This window comes from Lingula anatina, chromosome 4 (assembly GCF_051362555.1).
Source record: "Lingula anatina isolate TDL-2025a chromosome 4, LinAna3.0, whole genome shotgun sequence".
In the NCBI taxonomy this organism is placed as follows: domain Eukaryota; kingdom Metazoa; phylum Brachiopoda; class Lingulata; order Lingulida; family Lingulidae; genus Lingula; species Lingula anatina.
This window is the reverse complement of record NC_141770.1, coordinates 16970952-16997625: the sequence shown is the minus strand read 5'-3', so window position 1 is coordinate 16997625 and position 26674 is coordinate 16970952. Positions and strand designations below refer to the sequence as shown.

The 26674-nt window shown below is 36.2% G+C and overlaps 1 protein-coding gene across 9 annotated transcripts in view; it reads left to right on the top strand.

The window, feature by feature from the left end:
- Positions 1 to 26674, top strand: part of LOC106177989 (puratrophin-1) — a 103979-nt gene that overhangs the window by 51097 nt on the left and 26208 nt on the right. For 4 of the 9 annotated variants that reach the window (XM_013560954.3, XM_013560955.2, XM_087011731.1 and 1 more), the window contains 2 exons: positions 11065 to 11545; positions 16121 to 16240. In XM_013560954.3, coding sequence (XP_013416408.2) covers positions 11065 to 11545; positions 16121 to 16240 — 601 coding nt within the window. Of the gene's footprint in view, positions 1 to 2170; positions 2444 to 6652; positions 6673 to 9215; positions 9306 to 11064; positions 11546 to 16120; positions 16241 to 20944; positions 20973 to 26674 lie in introns of those variants that run through there. The other 5 variants (XM_087011732.1, XM_087011733.1, XM_087011730.1 and 2 more) reach the window with 5 other exon arrangements.

Below are 26674 nucleotides of genomic sequence, written 5' to 3'. Positions count from 1 at the left end.
AAGTCATTGATCTCGAAGCTCGATTGATTTTGAAAGGCGTAGCCCACATTAAGATAAGGGAATGGGTAGAATGATATCATTTTTGCTCTGGTGGTTTGTTGTTATGGGATAGATGAAAGGAACTGTGGGATACAATGGGAATGATCTATTATTATACCTTTGATGAAGAGCACGTTTGGATGAACATTTTAAACCGCTGCATGAGATTTGCTATTTGTTGAGTACAATGTCATATAAATTAAGGCTGAATATGTATTAGAATTACACGTGCAGGGGGTATTTATTCAGTTAATATACCACACAGGTTTGGAGACTGTCTTCTGGAGGTTTAAGTCACTTATAACAGCAAGGGCCATTTCACTTTTGAGCCAAGTGAAAATTTCGAGGTTTTTCTCAAGACAAACTCGGCTTTAAAAAAAAAAAATTCCCTGTCTGAAATAGTTTGCCTAATAAGCAACCAACCTGGAGAACCACTCATTTGTTGTGTTTGACAGGGTATAGCCTGAAGAAAAAAAGGGATTGGCTATCGTAAAAGTGTTCAAGTCACACCTCAAAAATTCAACTGTGAAAATTGGCTTACCACATCAAAACAGATTTCAAAAGGTAGTTTTGAAGTTGGTGCTAATCCAGTACACTTTTATCATTGCCACAAAAATATTTATGCAGTGGGAAGGTTGTCAAATCGAAGTGATCTTGTTTGGAAATTAAACGAAAAATCCATGTCATTTGTTCATTGTACATGTCTTTATTATATTATATTGTACTGTACTGTGTTTGCTTGAATAAGAGGCAAATCATCTGCATTATTATAAGTATATCATGACCATCATTTTCTAATCCAAACTTTTAAAAGTACCTGCATATCCATCTCTTATTACATCTTACTGTTAAAAGTGATACCTTTCAGGTAAAGAAAATTACATGTTTGGAAAACCTATAATGAGAAGTAAATGAGTCTTTAAATGACCCAGTTAATACAGGCTCCTGTATATCACTTGACTGCAGAATGGATGTGAGCCACTTGTATTGTATCGTTATAACCCCCTTGGTGTTGTTATTGTCATCTATATTGTATTGTAAGGACTTTGTAATGATATGTTGATACAGGGTGACAAGGAGGTCAGAGTACCTGTGTGAGCAGTAGGTCTAGATGGTTCATTTGTTTTTATGTGTATAGTTGACAACTTGTGTGGCACATTTATGTTTTTCTGTATAACAAAAGGCAAGGTTTGATGTAAGCAAAGTTGACAATGAAGTGACTTACTCCTTAAATGTAGGATTTACAGTTTTGCTAGAAAATTTAATAAAGTTGATGCATTTTTAGGCATTTTAATGATCCAGAATGGCTGAAAGAAAAAGCATCAGTTAAACTTTTTTGTCTGAAAAAAAAAAGGTAGTGTCTTGGTTTAAACCTTAATTGAAAATCATCCTCGAACTCTGCATGCAAACTGGTCCTAAAAACTTGGATGGTTGTTGACATAGTTTTATTAGGTAAACATCCCCTAGAGGAAGTGTATTTGCCCACTGCCACTATCTGTGATATTATCCATGTTAATTGAAATTAATTCCCCATCCCTCTTGTAACAAGAGAGGGATCTAATGCAGCCTATATTTTCTCAGTTCGGATCTCCTCTCCATTTATTGTTAAGTTTCCTGTTTATCGCTTACCGAGGATGTTAGAATTTCCAACTGACTTGGTTCGGAGATACGACAGCAGAAAGACGCTGTTTTTCTTTACTAGGCTATTGTTTGGCCAGAGCAAAGTTTACCACATCAGGACCAAGTTGAAATAAATTGTATTTACCAACTGTGACTTTGGGGTTATTTTGCTTTAGGAGTTACGCTGCCTATTAAATCAGCAAAGTTGTTATCTTACAAGACTGTGTGTAATACCTCAGCAACCCGACTCCCTTTTTAGCAAGATGTGAAGCCATTCTCCGTATTTGCTTGGGACAAATAGAAAAATATGCAGGCGTTTTAAGTCGTTGTGTGCTGTGAAAAAAAATGAAGGGGTAGGATAAATACTCGTGGACTGTTACCTTTCTGTGCGGGAACAAAGTGGTGGCACGACCCTTGGGATCAGTGGTGACCCCTAGCATTGAAAGGGATTGGTGTTCAGGCATTTTGAACAATTACAACTCGGCAGAGATTGAGGTGATGGATTGAAAACATCATTTTGGGGGGAGAAAAAACATCTCTCATTAGCAATCGTTTGCTGTTTACTGATTGTCTGCAGGCTGATTAAAAAAAGACTTTTTTGGCAGCAAACAAATTTCTTGGCTTTTAGGCGAGATAATATATTTACACTTTTCATTGAACTGCCTTCAGTCACAGTGTAGGGGTCACAGTGTACACAGCAGACGGTTGGAAATGCTGGATTACTGCTACAACAAGGAAGGTCATCTTTTGAGTTAGTGGAGACAGAATATGAGAGAAGGAGCAGGTAGGTGTTCCATCCAAGTACGGACTGTTTAGGGTGTTTTCTTTCATGTAGTGAAAGCTTCATGTGCATTGGAATTAAGGAGCATTCATTGAGATGATTGGAGAGACTGAGTAGCTTTCATTCATGTTTGCCAGGTCCTTATTGTGGTGTAAATTCATAAGAAAAGATTTAATGGTCTCAATGCTGGAGATAGGTATAAGTCAAGCCAGTGCAATAATAATTTATTGATGGTCTGGCTTGCTGGATTTCAATATTTTTAGCACATTTTTGAGATCCCTTTTAGGTGAGTTTTTATGCAATTTGATAGTAACTTGTCAACCCTTGGGCAGCAGGCCTGCAATCCAAGGGGAGAGGGACCTTTTTGTTAAGAAAAAAGTCAACCTTAATTCCCCTTACTTTACTAACTTGGGGAAATGACAAAGTTCCGAGCTAAAATTTTGATTTTCAGTGAACCCTTTCCATAGCAACATTTGGCTCTCTTGAATCCTGAGAAAACCCTCTGGGCTGTTCAAATGGATGCCTAGAATTTACACATATAGTGATATTTGTTTAATTATAAACCTTGAAAGTTAGGTTTGCAACATACTTGGTGCACTTCAGAAATTTTCAACACTCATAAGACTGAGTAGTGAAAATGACATTGCAAATTTGAGTAACTCTGTGACATTTGACATTTTTAGGCACTGCAAAGTTTCAGTTTAAAAGTCATGACATGGTTATATGTGGACAATTTAATCTGGACGCTATTTCTTGAATCCTTTTATACCTTTGGCTAATAGCTCCTGAGATTTAATAGCAAATTTATTGATATAACATCTGTCTGGATAAGGGAGTTTTAATTGCCCGGACATGGCTTCATCTTTTGAGAAAAACAAGCAAGAAGTTTGCAGCTTGTTGACTTTGTCCTTGACCCCTCTCTCATAATTGCCAATTTTGAGAGGTCGGCAAATGTGGGATAAACCCAGAACCTCGTAAATGTCAATCTCCCCAGTTTAATACCTGAGGCAGGTAGCTTTTGTGTGTGTGATTGTAACTGACTCTTGGGGTCTCTTTTGTTATTCATCAAGTTCTTAACATTTTTTGGTGACAGACTTGAAAGGGAAAGAAGTTTTTCCCTTGTCTAGTCATCATGTTTGAATGAATATTTCATTGCGGAATATTAGTCATTGTCTTTGGAAATGTTGCAGATTATCTGGTCATGGTATTGAGCAGAATGGTGAGAACTGAATGAACAGCAAGTAAGTAATGTCCAAAATTTAAAATCTAATCTGTCATTATGAAATCAATAAGTTAATTAGGAAAAGATATTAAACAGTGATTTAAAAGCAGTTAAAGACCATATTGGCACTTATGCCCATGCTAGATGCCTTCCATTGGTCTCAATAGAAATTCTAAATATTTCTGGCTTATTACGTTTCTTTGACAAATTAGAAGAAGTATCAGGTGGTACTCTCTAGGGCACTGTGGTGCCTGTTACACTATTATGACTTTGACTGTGGAGAATTTCACGATAATTACATCTTCTTTTCATCGAATTAATACAGAGAGAATATACCGCATATATACCCCCCTTAAAGTGCCTTATATGCCCAACAGGCAAAGAGTCACAAAAGCTGATAAATACGGGGCTTTAAAGACCATTTTATCCAGATCAGCAGAGTTTAAACCTTAGAAACATAACTGTTGGGCATAGCTGATCAGTGTGGCGTATTGGATAGAAGTTGAATATACTACTGCCCCCCCTGATGGAATTCAGCTTCTTTACTGAGGTCATCGAAGTGGGATGACCCTTAAGAAACCAGTGGCCATCCAAGAGCAACTGGTCAGTGGTCCGAGAGAGGTATGACCAATGGAACCATTGGTGCGGTTAATGAAGCAGATTTGATATAAGTCAAGGTCTCGGGTGTCCTTTATGCATGTTGTATTCCCGTTGGCATGCCTTGCCCATGTTAACGTAAAATTGCAGTAGTGCACGACAATGGAAATGTGTAGGTTCTAGCGAAAAGGCATGTGTATTGCCATGACTGTTTTGTCTTTCCTTCCACGGGAATGGGGAACCTGTGACACTTAGTTGTTGCAGCGATGGAAAGACAAATACAAGTTTGCTTTGATGGACACCATAAACTTGATTCCCCCGCTGTGAAATCCTGTGTTGGATATGACACTTCCTTTGATACTTTATTTAGGAAACTGAACTTGTGGGCAACTTGACACTTTGATATTTCAGGTACAATCTACACTAATGTTGTCACCTGACCGCAAAGTCAGCAAGTGCTTTCTGGCTCGGTTTTCTTTCTGCTCTATTGTTCTGGTGCAGGGAACTTTTGAGTGACCTTTATTTTTTGTTTAATCAGCTAGACTTTGAAATTGATCAAATAGAATAAAAATTGGCAGGGGTTTTTGATGGTATTACTGATTGTAATTTGATGATAGTCAACCGAGAGAAAAGAATTGCTAATGATCTTTTGGTGATAAAAAAAGTTAAAAAAGAGAAATTCTCATTTTAATTTTCACGGTACCTTGCTAGATTTTTGTCATTTTTATTTCTTTATTCTCTTTTACATTTTGTTTATTTAAAAAATGGAAGTGAGCATTCTGGTATTTCTACCACCCGGTGTATGGCGCCAGTAACAAGAATAGGAAATCAAATCCCCCCTGCTTGCAGAATTATTGAGAAAAGAAAAATGGAAAGAAAACTTGAATGCTTTCACAGCTATAATGATTTATAAATAGAAAGTCTGTTGAAAAAGCGTGATGTAAGATTGATATTACAGTCAGTCCTCCTTATGTGCCAGTAAAGGAAGAAATTCAATTTTTTTCTTTGGGTCAGTCTTGTTGATTATGTATGGGAGAAAAGCATTATTTACCACCTACATAATGTACCATTCTATATCTAAAATTTATTGGCCAGGCTGAAAATTTGGTGGCCCATAGCCAATTGCCAATTTTAGCTGTTCCATTGATGTTTTTACACTTATCGCCCTCCCAGCTATGAAAAAAGTGTCCGTAATTGCCTCAGAGCCAGAGTATAATGCTCGATAATGAAGAGTTAGAGGGCTTTTCAATTAAACTCTATTCATCTATTTTCCCAAGTATTGGTTCCGGTGAAAATACAGCATTTGTTTCATCACAGAAGTTTTTCGTCCACCACTGCTCCGAGTCAATGAGAGCATGAAGGGCCTAAATACACACGTTTTGTGTTACAATACAAACAGCAAAGGAAAACCTAGCGCCAATTTCCCAAAGTCACAAATGTAGAGGGGGGGGGTTACAAGGGCCGTTTTCTTTGGAACTTTGGGTCTCATTGTGTAATCCATTGATAGGAAGTGGAGCTCGGCAAATTGCCTAGTTGGTGATCGATGGTCAAGGTGGATGTACATGACCCGAGGATTGCCAAAATGACCAGGTAATTGAAGTTTGTTTTCAAATTCCCACGCATTTTTTAGGCTCTGGTTGTGGTGCCAGGAATCTTTGTTTTAAAAAAATTTTGTCCCAGTTTTAAAAAGGCTGCAAAAGTGTTGTATAAAGCACAGCAGGAGATGGTCTCTTCTGGTGGATCTATGGATTACCATTTAGCAGCTTGCCAAATTTGTCAAAGGTGTGGAAATTAAGAGATTATGTGCAAGGCCAAGGCGCAGTTTTAATGCAGTTGCAAAGGCAAGTTACTCTCTCTCTCTGTGTGTGTGTGTGTGTGTGTGTGTGTGTATTGGGGGGGGGGGAGATTGTTGGGAAGTATAAAAATTGGGAAGAAAAAAAATGCATATGCAAGAATTATGTGCTAGTGTTTGTAACCTGTTGGAATTTTAAATCCAATACCAGCTGAGTCACATTTAACAATTTTCTAGGTCGCCCACTGGATTGTCACACATATACATACACATGCTTAAAAAAAAGATTATTCATTAACACCCAAGGTGCAACCCCTATAGCGTTTCTCAACTCACGCACTGGTGGCAGGATGTGCTTTGTATCTGTATATCACGCGGCATTGTTTCAACACTGTGTGTGTAGTCCAGGCTAATGTGTTGACACAGCAGGACATCAAAGAGGAACAGAGTTATTGTTGTTGTTATTGTAGTGTCATCGGGGTGCACACTGCTGAGTATTGAACTGGAAGGGAGTTTGGTGACACAGACAGTTGGGTGACACAGAAGGGCTGGGGACTTGCGGTGACATTTTGGCTTGTTTTTATTGATCTGGTCGCATTATTGGTTTGACTCAGGTGTCAGGTAAGACGGATTCATTGGTTAAGTTTTCAGTGGCTTGGATTTTGGTGGATGAGAGAATCTCTTGTTGGTAAGACACGAGTTTGACAGGAGTGATAATTGATGTTTGGCCTTTAGTGGTGTCTGTATGACAAGCAGAAGAACTCCGTAGATGAACAGCTGAAATCTGCCCACATTTCAAATTGGATCATGGGTAAGACGCAGGGTGGGAGTCTGAGACATGTAGAAAATGAAGCTCAAAATTGTAAGATCAAGATTTCTTCATAGTGTTTAAACTTACAACATCAAGTGTCCTCTAGTGCTATACATTTGAACTGGTGAAATAGTGTGTCAGAATAGTGTGTTGTCGTGTTTGTACAGTGACAGCAGACTAGAATATTAACGATTGACGTCTGTTCCTCTCACAATAGTGGATCGGGTGTGAAAGGGGCATTTAAAAGTCACAGATAACAATGTTTTTACTCAAGTGACAATGCAGGTTTTGAAAGTGGAGGACTGCGGCATATAGATTAGTGCTCTTATGGCAATTTTGATCAGAATTGCCAAGGGATTATTGCATAAAAGAGAGTTATGTACATTGGAAATTAGGTTGACAGTGTTTGAACACTATATTTCTTCAAGTCTGTTTTACTTATTCTGAATGTAAGGACACTGGGTATTATAGGTGAAAATAATGGCATTTCTATGTAGCATTTGAGCTTGGTGTGACAGGTGATTTTTTTTTTTTTTTTTTTTTTTTTTTGTAAAAGCAGACATGTATAAGGTAATCCAGGAAGTGGAATCAAATTTGTATTTTTTTTTCATTGCTGCAACATTGCATTTTTTTAAGCAACTATACAACAGTATTATATAATTTTGCCACAGTGTATTCTGAATCAAAATCAACAATACTTGCAGTACCATGCCTTAGATATTTTATTTCTATAAATTTTTGTTACCATTCACAGTTGATGGACTTAATGTCATTGTGACCTTGTCATGTAGTGAGACACCTCATGTGGTATTTCTTTGTTCATTTGGTGTATTTAGAGCAACAGATATAATATTTTCACCATGTTTTTATGGCCTTGATGATGTCTGGTTCACAGTGTTACTAGACAGTTAAATGTTTCATTTATTAAACAGTCTCTGTATATAGGAGATAGGAGGTGCCTTTTTCTCTTCTGTAGTTTCCAAGGTATATTCCTCAAAGCTTCTGTATTTCTTCATCCCTAAAAAATAGAACTTGAAAAAAGAGCTGAGCTGCTCCATTTATTATCTTGACTCTCTTTAAATCAACAGGAAAGAACAGAAGGCGCAAGATTTTATCATGGAGGCCATAGATGTTACGGAGGAGTAAAGTTGGGATGTCCCTTTCATAAACTGACACTTCCCTCATTGTCACATAAGGCTTACAACACACATCTAAACAGTGCACATTTTGACGGTTTAGTATACATGTAACATTGTCACCTTACATAGCGCCTCAGGTGACTCAGACTTTTCCAAGGTGTTACAACATGTGACATGAATTATTCCTCTGAGGTGACAGGTGGAACGGGACAGGAGAGTTAAAGTTAAGTCACCTCTCTCTCCCTCTCTCTCTCTCTCCATTTGTGTACTCTGACATGTGCCTTATACACCTGCTTGTTGACTACCACAGGAGTGTGTATAGTGACCTATTCAAAGAGAACAGTGGTTTTTCGGTCAGCTTCGATTTGAAGTTAGTCCTCTGCTGATCTACTTTGCCTCAACAGTAGTTTTGTAATCAAGGTTTGAAGAACTGAGTAAAATGACAGTGACCTATAATGGAATATGAGGATGTTTTGGGTTTTTCTTTCTACTCAAATCAGAGTTACTCTTCCACTGATCCATGCATTACCATGGCGGTTGTTGTGATCATCTAAGGTTGGAAAACATAACAGGTAAGTTGAAAAACTTGTTGACTGAGACAACAGGTGGACAAAAAAAGGAGTAAACTGTCTGTTGTGGTCTGATTGAAATACCTTATCTCTCTTTCCTTTGGAATTGATGGCAAGTCTGAACACAGAGAGAGAGAGAGAGAGAGAGAGACCAGTAAGGCAAAAAAAGAGAAATAACAGATGGGACTAAAAAATTAAATAAAGATGACCTGGATAATATTTGTAGATCTATTCAGCCTTATTAATGCCATATGGAGAAGTGTACTTTCATAGGATTACACTTATATATTGACATTGATATGAAAATTGCAGGTGTCAATCACCTGGAATGACAGATGGTCAAATTTGCCTCCCTTTCCCTGTAAGTCTGGGGTCAATGTTGACAGATCCTATCATTTAGGAGGCCAGACCTATCCCTTTACTTAATCAAGCATCTTTAATGAGACTCTGGGCGAGGTAATATATACCCAATTTGACATCTGATCCAAATACACGTGTGTCACACCAAGGTGATCAGTTTACAAGACCTAACAGGTAGATTTGTGGAGGGGACAATGCTTGCCAGTGTCATCTCTACGGTGTCTCTCTTGACACGGAAATTGCTGTGAGAAATGCAAGGCTACACAGGATAAACAGCAGGCAAAGTATTGGGTAAACTACATGTTGTTGATGACATATAAAACCTGTGTAAGGACATTTGAGGAGACACGAGACTTAGGTTTCACTGTCAGTGCTGTAGGTGATATAGTGGACTGACTTGTATATGTACGTTTTATTTGACATTTGAAGGCAAAGATGGTTTTTCCTGCCTTATATGATACCTAGGAAAGAAATTGGTTAGACAAGAAGAACAGTATTAGATTTCAAGCCTGTCATATAATTTGTGGTAATAGTTCTAATATCATACTGCACCACACTTGTCTTAGATTTTTATTACATTACTGGTAGTACTGTAAAAGTTGAGTCCAGTCAGAATTGTTACCAAGAGATGACTCTGTCTCTGAGAGAAGACCTTGTCCCACTCAGGCTGGCTGGGAGATAGGAGGCACCTTTTTCTCTTCTGTAGTTTCCAAGGTATTTCTTTTTAGATATTTTTTTTTATCAAATGGTTGTGGAATATTATTATAGGAATAACTTTGCTGGATATTTGTGACCTTCTGAAGGAGTTTTCTAATTTAACTGGTTGGTGTACACTAAAGTGACTATGATGCATGGAAGCTGTAGTGCAGTTTATTAATATTGTTCACCTTTAAGAGACACAAAAAATAGAGCCGTGCCTTTAAAGTCAGGTGAAAAACCACTTACTAGGTATAAGGTTTATGATTTATGATGGTTGAGGAAAGATGTGATTTAAGTTTTAATGAATGCAGCACATACAGGTTCTCATTATTAGATGGAGATTGTGAAGTTATTTGTATTCATCAGTCATATCAAATGAATACCACTGTGTGTGGGTGTGTGCACAAATGTGCGTGCATGCATGTGTGTACGTGTTTTTAGATGTTGATGTGTGGGAATGTTTGTGTTAAGTACGCATATAAGAAGTGCTCACTTGTTGATCAGATGATTTCCATTTCTTACATTTGATGACGGAATCATTGCAATGTAGGCTTCTCATTAAGATTTGATTAAGTTGGCAAAAGTTGATGCTAAGTGGGTTAATGGTCGTATTTACTCATCTTCTTTGCTTGATGATTCAATGGGTTTCACCAGTAATGTTCAAGAGGAAAATTGCGAGTAAACACACTAGTTTCATCTCAAGTCTCAAAGACTACAGAGAAATGACCATTTCAGCTGATCGTAGAGATTAGTTTCTGGTAATAACTGAAACACGGGGTGAATAATTCTTAAGGAGGGAAAATTGCCACAAAGTTCCCAAACACTAGTTACCAAATATGGAGAAGTGCAACATAGAACATCCATGCAACATTTTTAAAGAGTTCATTTTACAGATCTGTGCAATAATATTATCCCTGTTTGTCCTAATGTGGTAGGTTATGTGAAGTTGACATGCTAATACTCAATATGAATCCTGTTATGATAAGTAGCATGGAAAGTAAAGGATACAGGGTTTTATTTATTTGTTTGATATGTTGTTCATTTTCTCTCTGTATGTCATTTTGATGAATGATTAAAAGATATTGAACTTAATCTTATGGCCACAGAATTGAAATTGGATGATCAGTTATTTTTATTGTAACAGTTGTTATTGTTTTTGTAATGGCGTGGTTTTAGATGCTATTTCCAACAGAATACTGATATTAAGCAGTAGTGTTGAATTTGGTGCTTATTCTGATTTTTCTTCTTCTTAACTTGAAGTATGTAAAACAAACTATTAATTTCAGGCCCAGACTTGCACTGTCTGTATCAAGAACATCAGTGTAGAGGAGGGGTAAAAAAAGGTGACGTTAGGCAGACAATCTAGAATCAAGGAATGTATTATGATGTGAGAGAGAGAGCCATTTGATAAATCTTATTCTTTCGTTCTTTGCAGGCTAATATTTCCACTCACTTGGCAAGTGCACATAAAGGCTGGCCGTTGTGCTGGGAAAACTGTGTCATTATCCATTTAAACGATCCACCTAGGAACTTACTACGGGACGGTGACTTTTACCTTTGTTTAAAATGCAATATTAAAGACAGCGTTGATGTTATTGAAAACGACAACAGCAACCATAAAGACAGCTCCAGCAGTAACAACAGTGCCGATATTGGATTAGTTTTGCGATACTCCTCACCAAATGATCAACTTCAGGATATCGGTATTGAAGACGTCCGCAATTTATTCAAGATGTCTGGGATATATACACTGAAGGATGATGGGAGTAATTTGCGTGTCGTGCTCCGCCATTGCCTCTTGGCGGTGGAACAGGGAGTCCAGAGATTACGCTGGGACGAGGTGGTGTCTGGAAGTGCCGAATATCAGTCTCCCATTGCCGCCATTGTGGATAGCGTAGTACAGGAAAACAGTACTGGTAAGTTGGTATCATGATGATATGTAGTTGATAAATCGTACTTTTGCTAATGTTTTTGAAAAAAGAAATCTGAAGTAAAATTCCAGTCAAATAATGAGGAGTGATAACAATCTTGAATTTTCCATGATTTTTAAAAGGAAATTGCACATTGTCATTTTATCTTGGCTGTCTCTACCTGTACATATATCTGTTCCTGTTATTAAAATTTACTCAAGATGAATCAAGCAGATTGAAATAATAGGTGGAATTTGCTTTTAAAAATGTATGCCCTAGAAAATCATAAATATTGGAAATAAGAAGAACAAAGCTATCTTGACTTTATGTTGTCAGAAAGGGAGGAGCAATTGCGACCATGTTTTAATCTATCTACTTCCCATGTTCTTTTTGGTAACAGTTACTGAATACAGACTTTTCTACCTGATCCAAAACCTAGATTGGACACAAATGACTCCCTAATATGCTATTTAGTAATAAAACAAGGCTGTCGAACAAGCTCAGATGGCTTAATCATTTTAAAACGAAGGATAGGTACATTTGTATCCCAAATTCAAAGTACCACTGAAACTTTGATATGTTGATAAGATTTTCTCCAATGCACTAATGCACAGGTGGTGGAAATTGTTAAATGATTTGTCTCCTGGGAACATTAACATGTTGTCGGAAGCATGATATGTCAACGAGCATTTGTTATTCACATGTATCGAGACACATTGCTTGAAATACAAATTCCTCTAGAGAATTGTGAGAAAGGGGGTGTTAAATAGATACACTAAATAACAGTGCTTCTATGGATATATTTGTCAATATTTAAAGAATCTTATTTGTGAAGGGAATTAAAGCAATAGAAAATGTTTGGCAAAAACTTTTTTTAAAGAATGATACTATTAGTGCACTGAATGCTTATGAAAACATAACCTTATAACCTTCATCACCTAAGCCTTAACCAGTGCCCTTCAATTTCCATACTTCTCTTAATAAGAGGTGACAGCCATAATTTGTTCTTGATTGTTTCTATCTTATCTAAACCACATCTATTAATTGTAACTTGACAGGATTAAACTGGACCTGACACACTTGGTGTTTACAGGGGAGTTTTAGGTGCATTCAATATTTGGGTGGCAATTAAACTGACACTGGAACATGAGATAGTGTGTCATAGTGAATGGACTCTCACCGGACCAGTAAAAGTCCACCTTATTAAAGAGAGAATGTAAGGTTTTGCATTGTAAAACTGGTGGCTATTTAAGCTGAGAGAGAGAGAGAGAGAGAGAGAGAGAGAGAGAATCCATCTCATCCAAGCAAAAATTGTTCAAACATTCTCCTTTTTTCTCCTCAAGATAATAAGAATATTTTTAGTATTTAGTATAAAAAATGTACTAGTGAAGTGTATATTGTTATACAGAGATATGTATCTTTAGGTGAAGATCTGACCCACAGTGTGCCTGCTGAGAGCAGGAGCATGGTTATCTAGGGATGTGATTGTGTTCTCACGATAGGTGTGAAAAATGCAGTTGCTGATAACACTATGGAGATCATGTCGAGTCAATCTTCTCCCTGTTTTTCCACCCACTGTCAGCATCATTTTGATACGTTGCTTTTCTGTAGACAGACTTACTATCGCAGGCTGAGAAATAATATTTTTTCTGCCCAATGACCTCAATCTAGTCCCCCCCCCGTAACCCTTCTCTCAGGTATTTTATGAGCAAGGAGGATGTTTCACAAAATGTTTTTTCACTTAGATTGCTGAAAAAAGGGTTAATAGCCCTTACTTTCAGAGTAAAGTTTAGAGCAGTCTTATTTAAGGGGGGGGGGGGTGCAGTCCTCCACCAGTGGCTTATCAGTGAGCCCTGATAACAGAGGTGTTAATTAGACTTCTATTGCACAGGTAAGCTGCTCAGGTATGGACCTAGAATAAGTGAACCAAAGGGTGAGGGAAAGAAGGGGGGACAGGTAGGTAGGTAGGTCTGGAATGTTCATTGATATTTATTTATTTATTTTTTCAGAATACATTGGTAATCATTGACAATAGTGTATGAGAATTTCATTTGATAGATGCGAGACTTCCTTCTCATGTAAATTGAAAAATGAATTGTTGAATATGATTTTTTAAAATTTGGGTGGTAAATCTTAGAGAGGCCTTAGTTGGATCCAATTTTTTATTACATGGCATGTGATAAATTCAAATAGTGTGTTAATAAATGGTGTCAGAGCTTGGGGACCGGGTTATTTCAGGTGCCGTAGGATTTATTGGGCTCCTTTGTTTAACTCTAACCCAGTCTGAAATTAAAAGAAATCCAGTTTGTCTGGATGAGAATTGAATTACTCTTACTTTTGAGAAGATGATGTAGTTGAATATAGGAATATTATCTTTAAGAAAACCCTCCTTCCAGTGAGATGCTCATTTTTAAAGGGAAAGATGCTCTGGTATTGTTTTCCGAATTTGAATTCAACTCCAACACTGTTAATGATAATGATATCATATTTGGTATGAATTGAATTTACATTCAGTGTTCATTTTCTGTACTAATTTTCCAGTTTTTCTAATTGAATTTTTCTTAATTGTATTGTGTTTTTCGATAATGAAATTTTTGCCCAATCTCCATGGTTGTTTAGCATAGAAAATTTTAATCATTGTCAAGATTCATAACAAATGGGAGTGACTTAATCATCTAAATTGGGACAATGCCATAATGAATTAACAATATTTCATGAAAGAAGAATGGATTTCATTACACATGATTGAATGGTTGTTAAACAACATCATTGTCTTTTTTACAAATTGTTTTGATTATGCAGCAGGCTTATCCATGTGATTTGAAAAAGGATTAGGACTATTTCATTAAAAGTTGGTTACCCTTGTTGGAAAAAAAGGCATTGTGCAACTCATGGTAGAATACACACTAATGATTAAAAAAACTCATTGCAAATTTATTTTATCAAAATTGATTACATTATACAATACAAACAATGTCCAAAATCACATAGCATTCAAAGCTTCCCAATAACAATTTATTATGTGTCAATCAAATATGCTGGCAGTTTCATTGCATATTTGTTTATGTTCTTTCTTCTATACCTAGCAGCACTTTTGGACATCACTTTTGGATCGCTCCCATCTTTGATAAACCTCTACAATCTTACATTAGTTTATTGGCATTGGTGCATTTCCTTGGACATAAGGGCCTTGCAAAAGCAACATTGTGGAAAACATCAATAGTTTTCAATCAATGAAGGTGCTTAACAGTACTTAGTGTTGGTCAGTTACTATGCAATCTCTGCCTTGTTAGTCTGTCCATTCCAGGGCTTAAACTAACATAAACTTTTCATCCATGGCCTTCAGTCGATGAATCTGACCAAAGCAAAATTTAAAAAATTCGTTTTTTTTTTTTTCAACTAAATTGTTAATAATTTGTCCAAAATTAATTTCAATCTGTTTTAAGTGAGAGAAGAGTAGTTAATAGAAAAATGATTACATCTGTGAACTTGGTAGCCTCCTCCTCCTCCCCAATCAAAATGCCATGGTTCAATGACGGTCTCTGGCCCTTGCAAAATTAATTTATGTGAGTGATGAATTAGTAAGAAAGTTGAAATGTTAGTTCTTTTCATTGCTGAAACTTTATCTCAGCAGCAGATGCAATGCACTTAATTATAAACATGGACTCGTCCCCACCAAACCAACATCCAACCTGTCCTCCCTACTGGAAATCAAATGGTATGACCCAATTGACAATCAGCAGCAGTAAGTGGAGGCAGGCGGCTGAAAATCGTGAATGAAATAAGTGTGGTAGAGAGAGAAGGAGGGAGAAGTAGAAAGGGGAGTGTTTTAAGCAGTTGTGGATTTCCTGTCTAGAAAGTAAGATTTATGGTGAAATACTTGATCTGTCTGTCTGGACGAAAGGAAGTTAACCAAGGGAAATCCTTGTGAAGCTATAAGTTCAGATGAAAAAAACTTACTTCTAGTGAAGGGAGATGGTGATTTATTCAAGGATGTTACTGAAAATATGATATTATATTGTCATTGACTCTAGATCTGCAGTTCATAAACACTATCACTGGAGTGGACAGTTTAGGATTGCAAGTGAAATTGAATCTGTAAATTTGACAACTGTTGCACAACCTTTGGAGTGATACCATTGAAATTGGAGCTGTATTTTGATACCACATAGTGGACCATTGAAACTGACCTTACTTGTGTCCTGCTGAGGTCATTCTTGACCAGTAATTCATTGTCCGTTTGAAACATCGAACAATAGCCAATTGTCCTAGCAGATAGCAAAGGAAATTTGATAAACTGAGGACTGTGAACATGAACTTACACTGAATGAAACTCAGACAATATATAATATCATACACAGAGATGAAATGGTTTCTTCACAGACAGTAAAAGTGTAACATCAGAGCTAGGCTTATTTTCAAAGACAGACTAAAACGATGGATATTCTGGACTTTTTAAGGATGCTATTCCAATAATCTGCAAAAGAACAAATACCTGTAGACAACTGTCAACTTAGTTGATCAATTTTAACATGACAACTGCCAAGTCTGATGGTGTGCATGTTATTTATTTTATTATAGAAACAAATGAGGAGGATGAAGAAAATGGTGGCACGGTGACAACTCCTAGGTTAGAGTTACCGCAGTCGGTTCTGGATGTTAACTACGATGTGTTGAGTTCAGGAATTGCAACTCTTCCAGGTAAGTTAGAATAATGTGTACATAAGAATAACGCTGATAAATTTTTTGAACAATTTTGTCTTTCATTATTGTTTATACCTGATAAATATTGATGGATATCAGCAAGGGTAGCCCAGTATTGTTTGAAACTGTTGATTATTTATTATTTTTTTTTTTTTTCAGATAAGATGCATTTTATATGGTATTTAATGATTTAGGAATAGTTATGTAAGATAATTTTCAATGCAATTTAATTTTTTTAAAATTTTAAAGGGAACCCATATTGTCATGCATGTATGCATTATATTAAATATCATTGGTGCCGTGACTAAAAAAGGGATGAAAGCGTGGGAATGTTTTTATGTTGTTCTGTATCTTTATTTTGACTGCTGGTAAGATTCTGTACAAAAATAAACCACCACATGTCTAGATTGTTTTTATGATAGGCTGATGTGACAACTGCTTAGTGAATACAAGGTCATTAGATCTTGAGTCTATCTAAAATACTTCTTGTTTCATTCAGGGAATGTACAATTTTACCGAAAATAAGTGATAAAATGACAAGTGATAATTTTTTCTTTTTCTTTGCCCAAAGTAAAATGGTGTAAAGTATTTGTCAAACTTTTCACATGGTTAGAGTGACCTGTATTATGATGTCTATGTGAGTACATTTTAGAGATAGAGAGTCACAGATAAACCATCACTGTTGACTTAAGTTATCTGTTCAAAATGGGTGTGGATAGAACGGCATCAGTTATCAATATATATTATTTGAACAGCAATTACTGAAGTATGCAGGTATTATCTTGCGACAGGATGTTTTGAATTTTATCTATATTAGGTATTTCAAACATGAAATATAGAAGATTGCAACCAACTATTTGCAGTATTTATTTATTCATTTATTTGACTTTTTCTGCATAAAATGAAAATGCAAAGAGGTGCAACTTTATTTGGTTTTCGTTCATAAGATCTTTACTAATAAAAACTCAGAGATGTTAACGGAAATCCTTGAATAACGGTGACATCCAAAGGGAGTGGTAACTTTTTTCTTACTGCAGTGCATTTTTCACTGCATGCACAGGAGTGTTGGAGAAACCTGACTTGCATTAGCTATTTGTTGTTATTTAAGTGTGTTAGATAATCCACATCAGATCTTCAGAATGGAGAATTGTTTAGAAAGACAGCACTGTTCTATTACCACCAGGAGAGAGGGGGGTGGCTCCAACACGATATGGATATCGTCTTTGTATTTTCACTGAGTGACACATGGAAATATCTTTTAGAGGGAAAAAATGCAAGGGAACATTATGCACAGTTTGCACTGATACTGTCAAATGTTATTTATATCTTTGCAAATAGCTCCAGGAAGAAATATATTTAAAAAGGAAAAAAAAAAGAAAGTGATTAACTAACACTTTCACCAGTGCTGCATCTTGTGACTGAGTGTAATTTGTTTGAACTTAAAAGTCTTTCTAAAAAAAAAAAGGAAGATTAAGATTGTGTTGAGAATAGAGGTTATAGTACTAGCAGGATCGATCTATCTCCACAGGGATTCTTGCTAAGGTGTAGTCAATGTAATCAGCTTAACTGTCTGGCACACCCCCTCCTAACTTGATGTACCTGGTAAAGTCAGGACAAACTTTGTAGTCTATGATGTTGTTCATGTTGCTTCATTTTGTTCATTTTGGAATCTCTGCTAAAATAGGTCTATTCTGAACACAGCCAGCTCAAGGAAGGAAATTATTTAAAATGGAAAAGACGGAAAGTGATTAACTAACACTTTCACCTATGCTGCATCTTGTGACTGAGTGTAATTTGTTTTAAGACATTAGGCTTTCTAAAAAGAAAAATAAGGAAGATTTAGACCATTACAATCTTGTATGCTGTCTATTTTACTTAAAGAACTATCATTGTTATTGTCAGCCTTGAAGTACAACCATATTTTTAAAAGCATTAGGCTCAAGTTCATGTTAAATTTAACCTAATGCTCCAAGTAAAACCATTATTATATTCAGACATCATGCTAAATTTAAACATAAAATAGTGGGGTTCAATGTTACAGCTATTTTTGGTGCCATCATCATGACAAACCATGAAGAATATTGAGGAAGAAGGTAATATAGTAATTGAATGATATCTCCACAACCTCCTTGCTGTCTATGTTATAATAACATAGAATTACGACTATTATAGAAGCTATCTGCCTGTACAATCACTGCCAACTATCATTCCATAAGCAGCCTCTGCTCTTTGTCTCGTTTGTCATTTTTGCTCAAACGACCGTGATGAATGGCCCTGGGGGATGAAGATCTAATGTCCACTCTGTATTTCTTTGATTTGAAAAGGACTGTAATGATGGTGTACGAGGTCCTAAATGAAAGGGGAGTGAGAGACTGCGTTGTTTCTTATCAGTGGAGGCTTATAGTATTGCACTTGAAATGAGTTCTGAGAAGAAGTTCATTCTCGTTAGGTGGGCTTATAGCTCGCAATTTCAAGGGGGAAGGGTCTTTTTATGAAAAAGTGGACCTTTTTACTGTGAAACCTTCATGCACCTTAATTTAAATGTACCCAGAGCAGAACTTTTTCTGGTACAGGGTTGGGGGGGGGGGGGGGGGGGGGCATGCAGAGGCAGGGGCGGATCCAGATATATTTTCTGACAGTCTTCCAAATTATCTTTGTTGATCCATCCTCATTTTTGACCGTCTTCCGACAGAAAAAGTTAGATACCCGTCTATATAAAATCTTGAAAAGACTTGAAATTCTGACCGTCTTCCGGAAGACCCAGAAGACGGCCTAAATCCGCCCCTGCAGAGGCACCCATAAGTGTATGCTAGAATCTAGAATTATGTTGTAAAATATTAAAAGAAAGAGGGATGGAGAGAGGAAGATAGCAGGATGGAGGACAGAAGAACCAGAAAGTAAAAAGCTGCGTCAATGAGGTTGTGGGTAAAAAATATGTGGATAGGATTCAACAGACTTTCCATTATTGAAGACAAGTGCAAAAAAGTAACATTGATAATCAACAAAAAAAAAGTTAAAACCAGGGAAGGTGGCTAGAATTCAACATGCAGACTTTGTGAGAAAAACTGAAAAGTAAGAACTTTCAGAAAACGAATGTAAAAACCCAGGCTGTTCTTCCAACAAGTTTTCTCACATTACTTCTGAACTCCCCAGAACCAGTGTATTAGGAATAAACAGTGGTACAAAACTTCATGAATATCCCTCATTAAACTAACAGTGGGTCACTCAGAAAGGTAAAGATGAAAAGTAGTAGATAAAAAGAAAAATCAATCCCTGTATGTGTCCTGTGTAAATATGGCATCAAATTATAGATGAGCCCATTAATTGAAGGCAAAGCGTTTACCAATGCATTGATGGATCTTTCAAAAACATCGCTCCTGGAGAAGAGAGAATACGTGCAAAGTCAGTCAATATGTTATGTGACATTTAACTTTTATGTTCAGATTGTTGCACTCGCTGACACTGATGGAACTTTCTAAAACACCCCAACCAAAAAGGGACCAAAGAAGTCTATTCCATTCTATTTAACTTCTCATATTTCATCTAATTGAAATTAAATCAACATCTGCAGTAATGACTTCACTTAACTTGCAGTAGTTATTTTCCGGCCGAGTAAATGTGCCAGTCTGTTGTATATCTGTCACTGTCACTGTCCAATCCATCAGTTTTGTGCTGGTTAAAACCAAATCTTGGCTTGCAGTGATTTTTGGCTATTTCAGTTGTATAACTGCCATATTCTTGGACCTGAAGGCCAATTTTTGGCAGCCACTGAAGTCACCCTTGTTGTGATTGTAATTGTTCTCTAAATAAAAAAAAAACATTCTAAAAAAAAAAAAAACAGAATAATAAATTTGTACCTGGTTTTGTGAACCTGACTTTGGGATATTGTAAGAGTGTTTTATTATTATTATTATTATTATTATTATTATTTATTGCAGTTCAAGTACATTTTTTACAATGACTATGACCTAACAGTATACATTATATAATCATATAACTAAAATTACAATAGTAAATTACAATATTGTTTATACAATAACTGTGATCAGATTTTACAATTGCAGTATACGCTCAGTTACTTTGGTTGACTAGGTGGTGGTTGGTTGAGAATATTTTTTCTTTCCTTATTACACATTGTGATATAGTGGGCCACATTCTTTATAACATCTAAATTGTTTGACTGCATTGTGCATTTGAACTGGCCCTCTTATTTTTATAAAAGATTGGCAAACGCTGTTTTTGACAACTTGACATACCTACATGGACTATCGATACAAACAATTGTTAAAATCATTGTCCAGGCAGTTGTAAATTAGTGAAAATAGCGCGGTCCTGGTTGTCTAAAGAAGCACCCTTTTCAATAATTCGGGCAATGCAATTTGGCTTGAATTTTAAGCAGTCTTTGCCAAAACTTCTTTTCAGCTTTAGCCATTTCATGAAACAGGTGTCCCTGCTGTACAAGTAGCTCTGCCAGTCCTACCACCCCCTACTGCCCCATAATACAGCTGTTCACACTTCTCTACACACCCTGTAATCAGCCGGCTCCAGCAATTAGCAGCGTCTGTCTGATAACTAATTTAAACTTGGCTATAATCCAGTGGGAACAGCCACGGCCAGGTTTATGACAGAGATGAAAAGATTGATAGATCAAGTTATGCTCTTTGATCCAAGGCCCATGCAAAGGAATTAAGTTGTAGAAATAGAAGTCCTATTGTGATGCTGCTCCAAGGTATAGGGTGTTATGTACAATCTGTGTGTATTTCCTTCTCGAATGTAATTACTACATTTGTTTATCAGTGTTTTATAATTAGTGGAATGTGGCTTGCTTTTTTTTTTTTCAAGCGGCAGGTGAGCTATCTCAGCTAGTACAGAGGGAGTGAACAAATCTAGCTCACATTTGAAAGATGGATTAAATGATAAACTGATCATTGTCATCTCCCCTTTTTAGCACTAGTAGTATTGGGTGATGTGACAGTGGTTCATTTTACAGCTGTTCCTAAAACAAGGCTTTTTATGATTTTTATTCTTTGAACACTTATGCAAAGAACACCTGCTTTAATATTAGTAAATATTCAAAATAAATATCGTAAAAATAGATCATTGTACCACCAGCGTTAGCGCTGGCGGTACACATGGTTTCGGTCTCGTCCGGATCGTTCCGCCGGCTCCGCCGGCTCCGCCGGTTCCGCCGGCTCCGCCGGACGGCTACCGTTACCGCTTCTCCTCCTAGACGGTAAGGCCCCCCATACCCATCTCATGGATTTAGGTCACCTATAATCTCAACTCGTTCCACGTAAAATTTGGGCTTTGTCGGTATTGGGGTCTGGGTGTGGCACTCATTGCAATGCACCCTTGTCTAAAAATGGCAAAATTAAATGCTAATTATCTACCCTACGGAAGGAGTTATGGGAAAAATTTCTATAGACGGCTTTCCAAAAGTCATATGTGTAGATTTCAAATATACCCTTGGATTTGACCTTTGACCTTTACTTCAAGGTCAAATGGGCCAAAATTTTCAAAAAAATGAAATTTTTTACGAAAAAAAATTTTTTTGCCCTGTTATTCAGACACCACACAGACTTAACCAATAATATTATTGGAAAGTGTTACCCTTCAGGTCATCTTTCATCTCCATGAATTTAGGGTCAATCGGTGCATTTTCACGGGAGTAGCGGCCATAAGATACCGAAACTGAAAACTGTCTCTAATTCGGGAACCGTTAATGCTAGAGACCCATTCTTTTTTGCATTTTGTAGAGCATGTAAAGCCCAACACTGGAGGTGGTCTCGGTTTTTTTGTATTCCATACGGTTTTCGAGTTACGCTGTATCAAAAAGTACATATTGGTGGTAAAAGCAAAATGTGCAGTACGGTAATGGATAATAAATTTTGAACTCTGGAAAAATAAAACATTAGGCTTGGCAAAGCAGACAACTTGTGTTCAAAAATGACATAATTTCATCAAATTTGAACTTCTGAAACTTCAGAGCACCTCCTATTTCAAGAATTTTGACCAAAATGACATTTTCTTTATTTTAATTAATTTTTTCTGTACGAAATTTAAGGCACATTATGGTAACTCCAAAATTATAGCATTTAGTCCCTTATATCTCCAAAACTGGCAGAGATAGGTCTATAGTTACTATTGAAGTTGGATAGGAAGTCATATACTGGCAATCTATATGTGACCTTAAAATTGACCTTTGACCTACTTTTCACCATGAACTGAACTTTGCAAATTTTTCTTCCCTTTTATCTCCAAAACTGGCAGAGATAGGCCCATAGTTACTATTGAACTTGAATAGGAAGTCATATACTGGCAATCTATATGTGACCTTAAAATTGACCTTTGACCTACTTTTCACCATAAACTGAACTTTGCAAATTTTGCTTTCCTTTTATCTCCAAAACTGGCTGAGATAGGTCCGTAGTTACTATTGAACTTGAATAGGAAGTCATATACTGGCAATCTAAATGTGACCTTAAAATTGACCTTTGACCTACTTTTCACCATAAACTGAACTTTGCAAAATTTGCTTCCGTTTTATCTCCAAAACTGGCAGAGATAGGTCCATAGTTACTATTGAACTTGAATAGGAAGTCATATACTGGCAATCTAAATGTGACCTTAAAATTGACCTTTGACCTACTTTTCACCATGAACTGAACTTTGCAAATTTTGCTTCCCTTTTATCTCCAAAACTGGCAGAGATAGGTCCATAGTTACTACTGAACTTGAATAGGAAGTCATATACTGGCAATTAAATGTGACCTTAAAATTGACCTTTGACCTACTTTTCACCATGAACTGAACTTTGCATGTAAAGCCCAATACTGGAGGTGGTCTCGAGTTTTTTTGTATTCCATACGGTTTTCGAGTTACGCTGTATCAAAAAGTACATATTGGTGGTAAAAGCAAAATGTGCAGTACGGTAATGGATAATAAATTTTGAACTCTGGAAAAATAAAACATAAGGCTTGGCAAAGCAGACAATGTGTTCAAAAATGACATTATTTCATCAAACTTGAACTTCTGAAACTTCAGAGCACCTCCTATTTCAAGAATTTTGACCAAAATGACATTTTCTTTATTTTAATTAATTTTTTCTGTACGAAATTTAAGGCACATTATGGTAACTCCAAAATTATAACATTTAGTCCCTTATATCTCCAAAACTGGCAGAGATAGGTCCATAGTTACTATTGAACTTGAATAGGAAGTCATATACTGGCAATCTAAATGTGACCTTTAAATTGACCTTTGACCTACTTTTCACCATGAACTGAACTTTGCAAATTTTGCTTCCCTTTTATCTCCAAAACTGGCAGAGATAGGTCCATAGTTACTATTGAACTTGAATAGGAAGTCATATACTGGCAATCTAAATGTGACCTTAAAATTGACCTTTGACCTACTTTTCACCATGAACTGAACTTTGCATGTAAAGCCTAATACTGGAGGTGGTCTTGGTTTTTTTGTATTCCATACGGTTTTCGAGTTACGCTGTATCAAAAAGTACATATTGGTGGTAAAAGCAAAATGTGCAGTACGGTAATGGATAATAAATTTTGAACTCTGGAAAAATAAAACATAAGGCTTGGCAAAGCAGACAATGTGTTCAAAAATGACATTATTTCATCAAACTTGAACTTCTGAAACTTCAGAGCACCTCCTATTTCAAGAATTTTGACCAAAATGACATTTTCTTTATTTTAATTAATTTTTTCTGTACGAAATTTAAGGCACATTATGGTAACTCCAAAATAATAACATTTAGTCCCTTATATCTCCAAAACTGGCAGAGATAGGTTCATAGTTACTATTGAACTTGAATAGGAAGTCATATACTGGCAATATAAATGTGACCTTAAAATTGACCTTTGACCTACTTTTCACCATGAACTGAACTTTGCAAATTTTGCTTCCCTTTTATCTCCAAAACTGGCAGAGATAGGTCTATAGTTACTATTGAAATTGAATAGGAAGTCATATACTGGCAATCTAAATGTGACCTTAAAATTGACCTTTGACCTACTTTTCACCATGAACTGAACTTTGCAAATTTTGCTTCCCTTTTATCTCCAAAACTGGCAGAGATAGGTCCATAGTTACTATTGAACTTGAATAGGAAGTCATATACTGGCAATATAAATGTGATCTTAAAATTGACCTTTGACCTACTTTTCACCATTAACTGAACTTTGCAAATTTTGCTTCCCTTTTATCTCCAAAACTGGCAGAGATAGGTCCATAGTTACTATTGAACTTGAATAGGAAGTCATATACTGGCAATCTAAATGTGACCTTAAAATTGACCTTTGACTTACTTTTCACCATGAACTGAACTTTGCAAATTTTGCTTCCCTTTTATCTCCAAAACTGGCAGAGATAGGTCCATAGTTACTATTGAACTTGAATAGGAAGTCATATACTGGCAATATAAATGTGACCTTAAAATTGACCTTTGACCTACTTTTCACCATGAACTGATAGGTCCATAGTTACTATTGAACTTGAATAGGAAGTCATATACTGGCAATCTAAATGTGACCTTAAAATTGACCTTTGACCTACTTTTCACCATGAACTTAACTTTGCAAATTTTGCTTTCCTTTTATCTCCAAAACTGGCTGAGATAGGTCTGTAGTTACTATTGAACTTGAATAGGAAGTCATATACTGGCAATCTAAATGTGACCTTAAAATTGACCTTTGACCTACTTTTCACCATAAACTGAACTTTGCAAAATTTGCTTCCGTTTTATCTCCAAAACTGGCAGAGATAGGTCCATAGTTACTATTGAACTTGAATAGGAAGTCATATACTGGCAATCTAAATGTGACCTTAAAATTGACCTTTGACCTACTTTTCACCATGAACTGAACTTTGCAAATTTTGCTTCCCTTTTATCTCCAAAACTGGCAGAGATAGGTCCATAGTTACTACTGAACTTGAATAGGAAGTCATATACTGGCAATTAAATGTGACCTTAAAATTGACCTTTGACCTACTTTTCACCATGAACTGAACTTTGCATGTAAAGCCCAATACTGGAGGTGGTCTCGGGTTTTTTTGTATTCCATACGGTTTTCGAGTTACGCTGTATCAAAAAGTACATATTGGTGGTAAAAGCAAAATGTGCAGTACGGTAATGGATAATAAATTTTGAACTCTGGAAAAATAAAACATAAGGCTTGGCAAAGCAGACAACTTGTGTTCAAAAATGACATTATTTCATCAAACTTGAACTTCTGAAACTTCAGAGCACCTCCTATTTCAAGAATTTTGACCAAAAAGACATTTTCTTTATTTTAATTAATTTTTTCTGTACGAAATTTAAGGCACAATATGGTAACTCCAAAATTATAACATTTAGTCCCTTATATCTCCAAAACTGGCAGAGATAGGTCCATAGTTACTATTGAACTTGAATAGGAAGTCATATACTGGCAATCTAAATGTGACCTTAAAATTGACCTTTGACCTACTTTTCACCATGAACTGAACTTTGCAAATTTTGCTTCCCTTTTATCTCCAAAACTGGCAGAGATAGGTCCATAGTTACTACTGAACTTGAATAGGAAGTCATATACTGGCAATTAAATGTGACCTTAAAATTGACCTTTGACCTACTTTTCACCATGAACTGAACTTTGCATGTAAAGCCCAATACTGGAGGTGGTCTCGGGTTTTTTTTTTATTCCATACGGTTTTCGAGTTACGCTGTATCAAAAAGCACATATTGGTGGTAAAAGCAAAATGTGCAGTACGGTAATGGATAATAAATTTTGAACTCTGGAAAAATAAAACATAAGGCTTGGCAAAGCAGACAACTTGTGTTCAAAAATGACATTATTTCATCAAACTTGAACTTCTGAAACTTCAGAGCACCTCCTATTTCAAGAATTTTGACCAAAATGACATTTTCTTTATTTTAATTAATTTTTTCTGTACGAAATTTAAGGCACATTATGGTAACTCCAAAATAATAACATTTAGTCCCTTATATCTCCAAAATAGCAGAGATAGGTCCATAGTTACTATTGAACTTGAATAGGAAGTCATATACTGGCAATATAAATGTGACCTTAATATTGACCTTTGACCTACTTTTCACCATGAACTGAACTTTGCAAATTTTGCTTTCCTTTTATCTCCAAAACTGGCAGAGATAGGTCCATCGTTACTATTGAACTTGAATAGAAAGTCATATACTGGCAATCTAAATGTGACCTTGAAATTGACCTTTGACCTACTTTTCACCATGAACTGAATTTTGCAAATTTTGCTTCCGTTTTATCTCCAAAACTGACAGAGATAGGTCCATAGTTATTATTAAACTTGAATAGGAAGTCCTATACTGGCAATATAAGTGTGACCTTGAAATTGACCTTTGACCTACTTTTTATCATGAACTGAACTTTTTTTCTC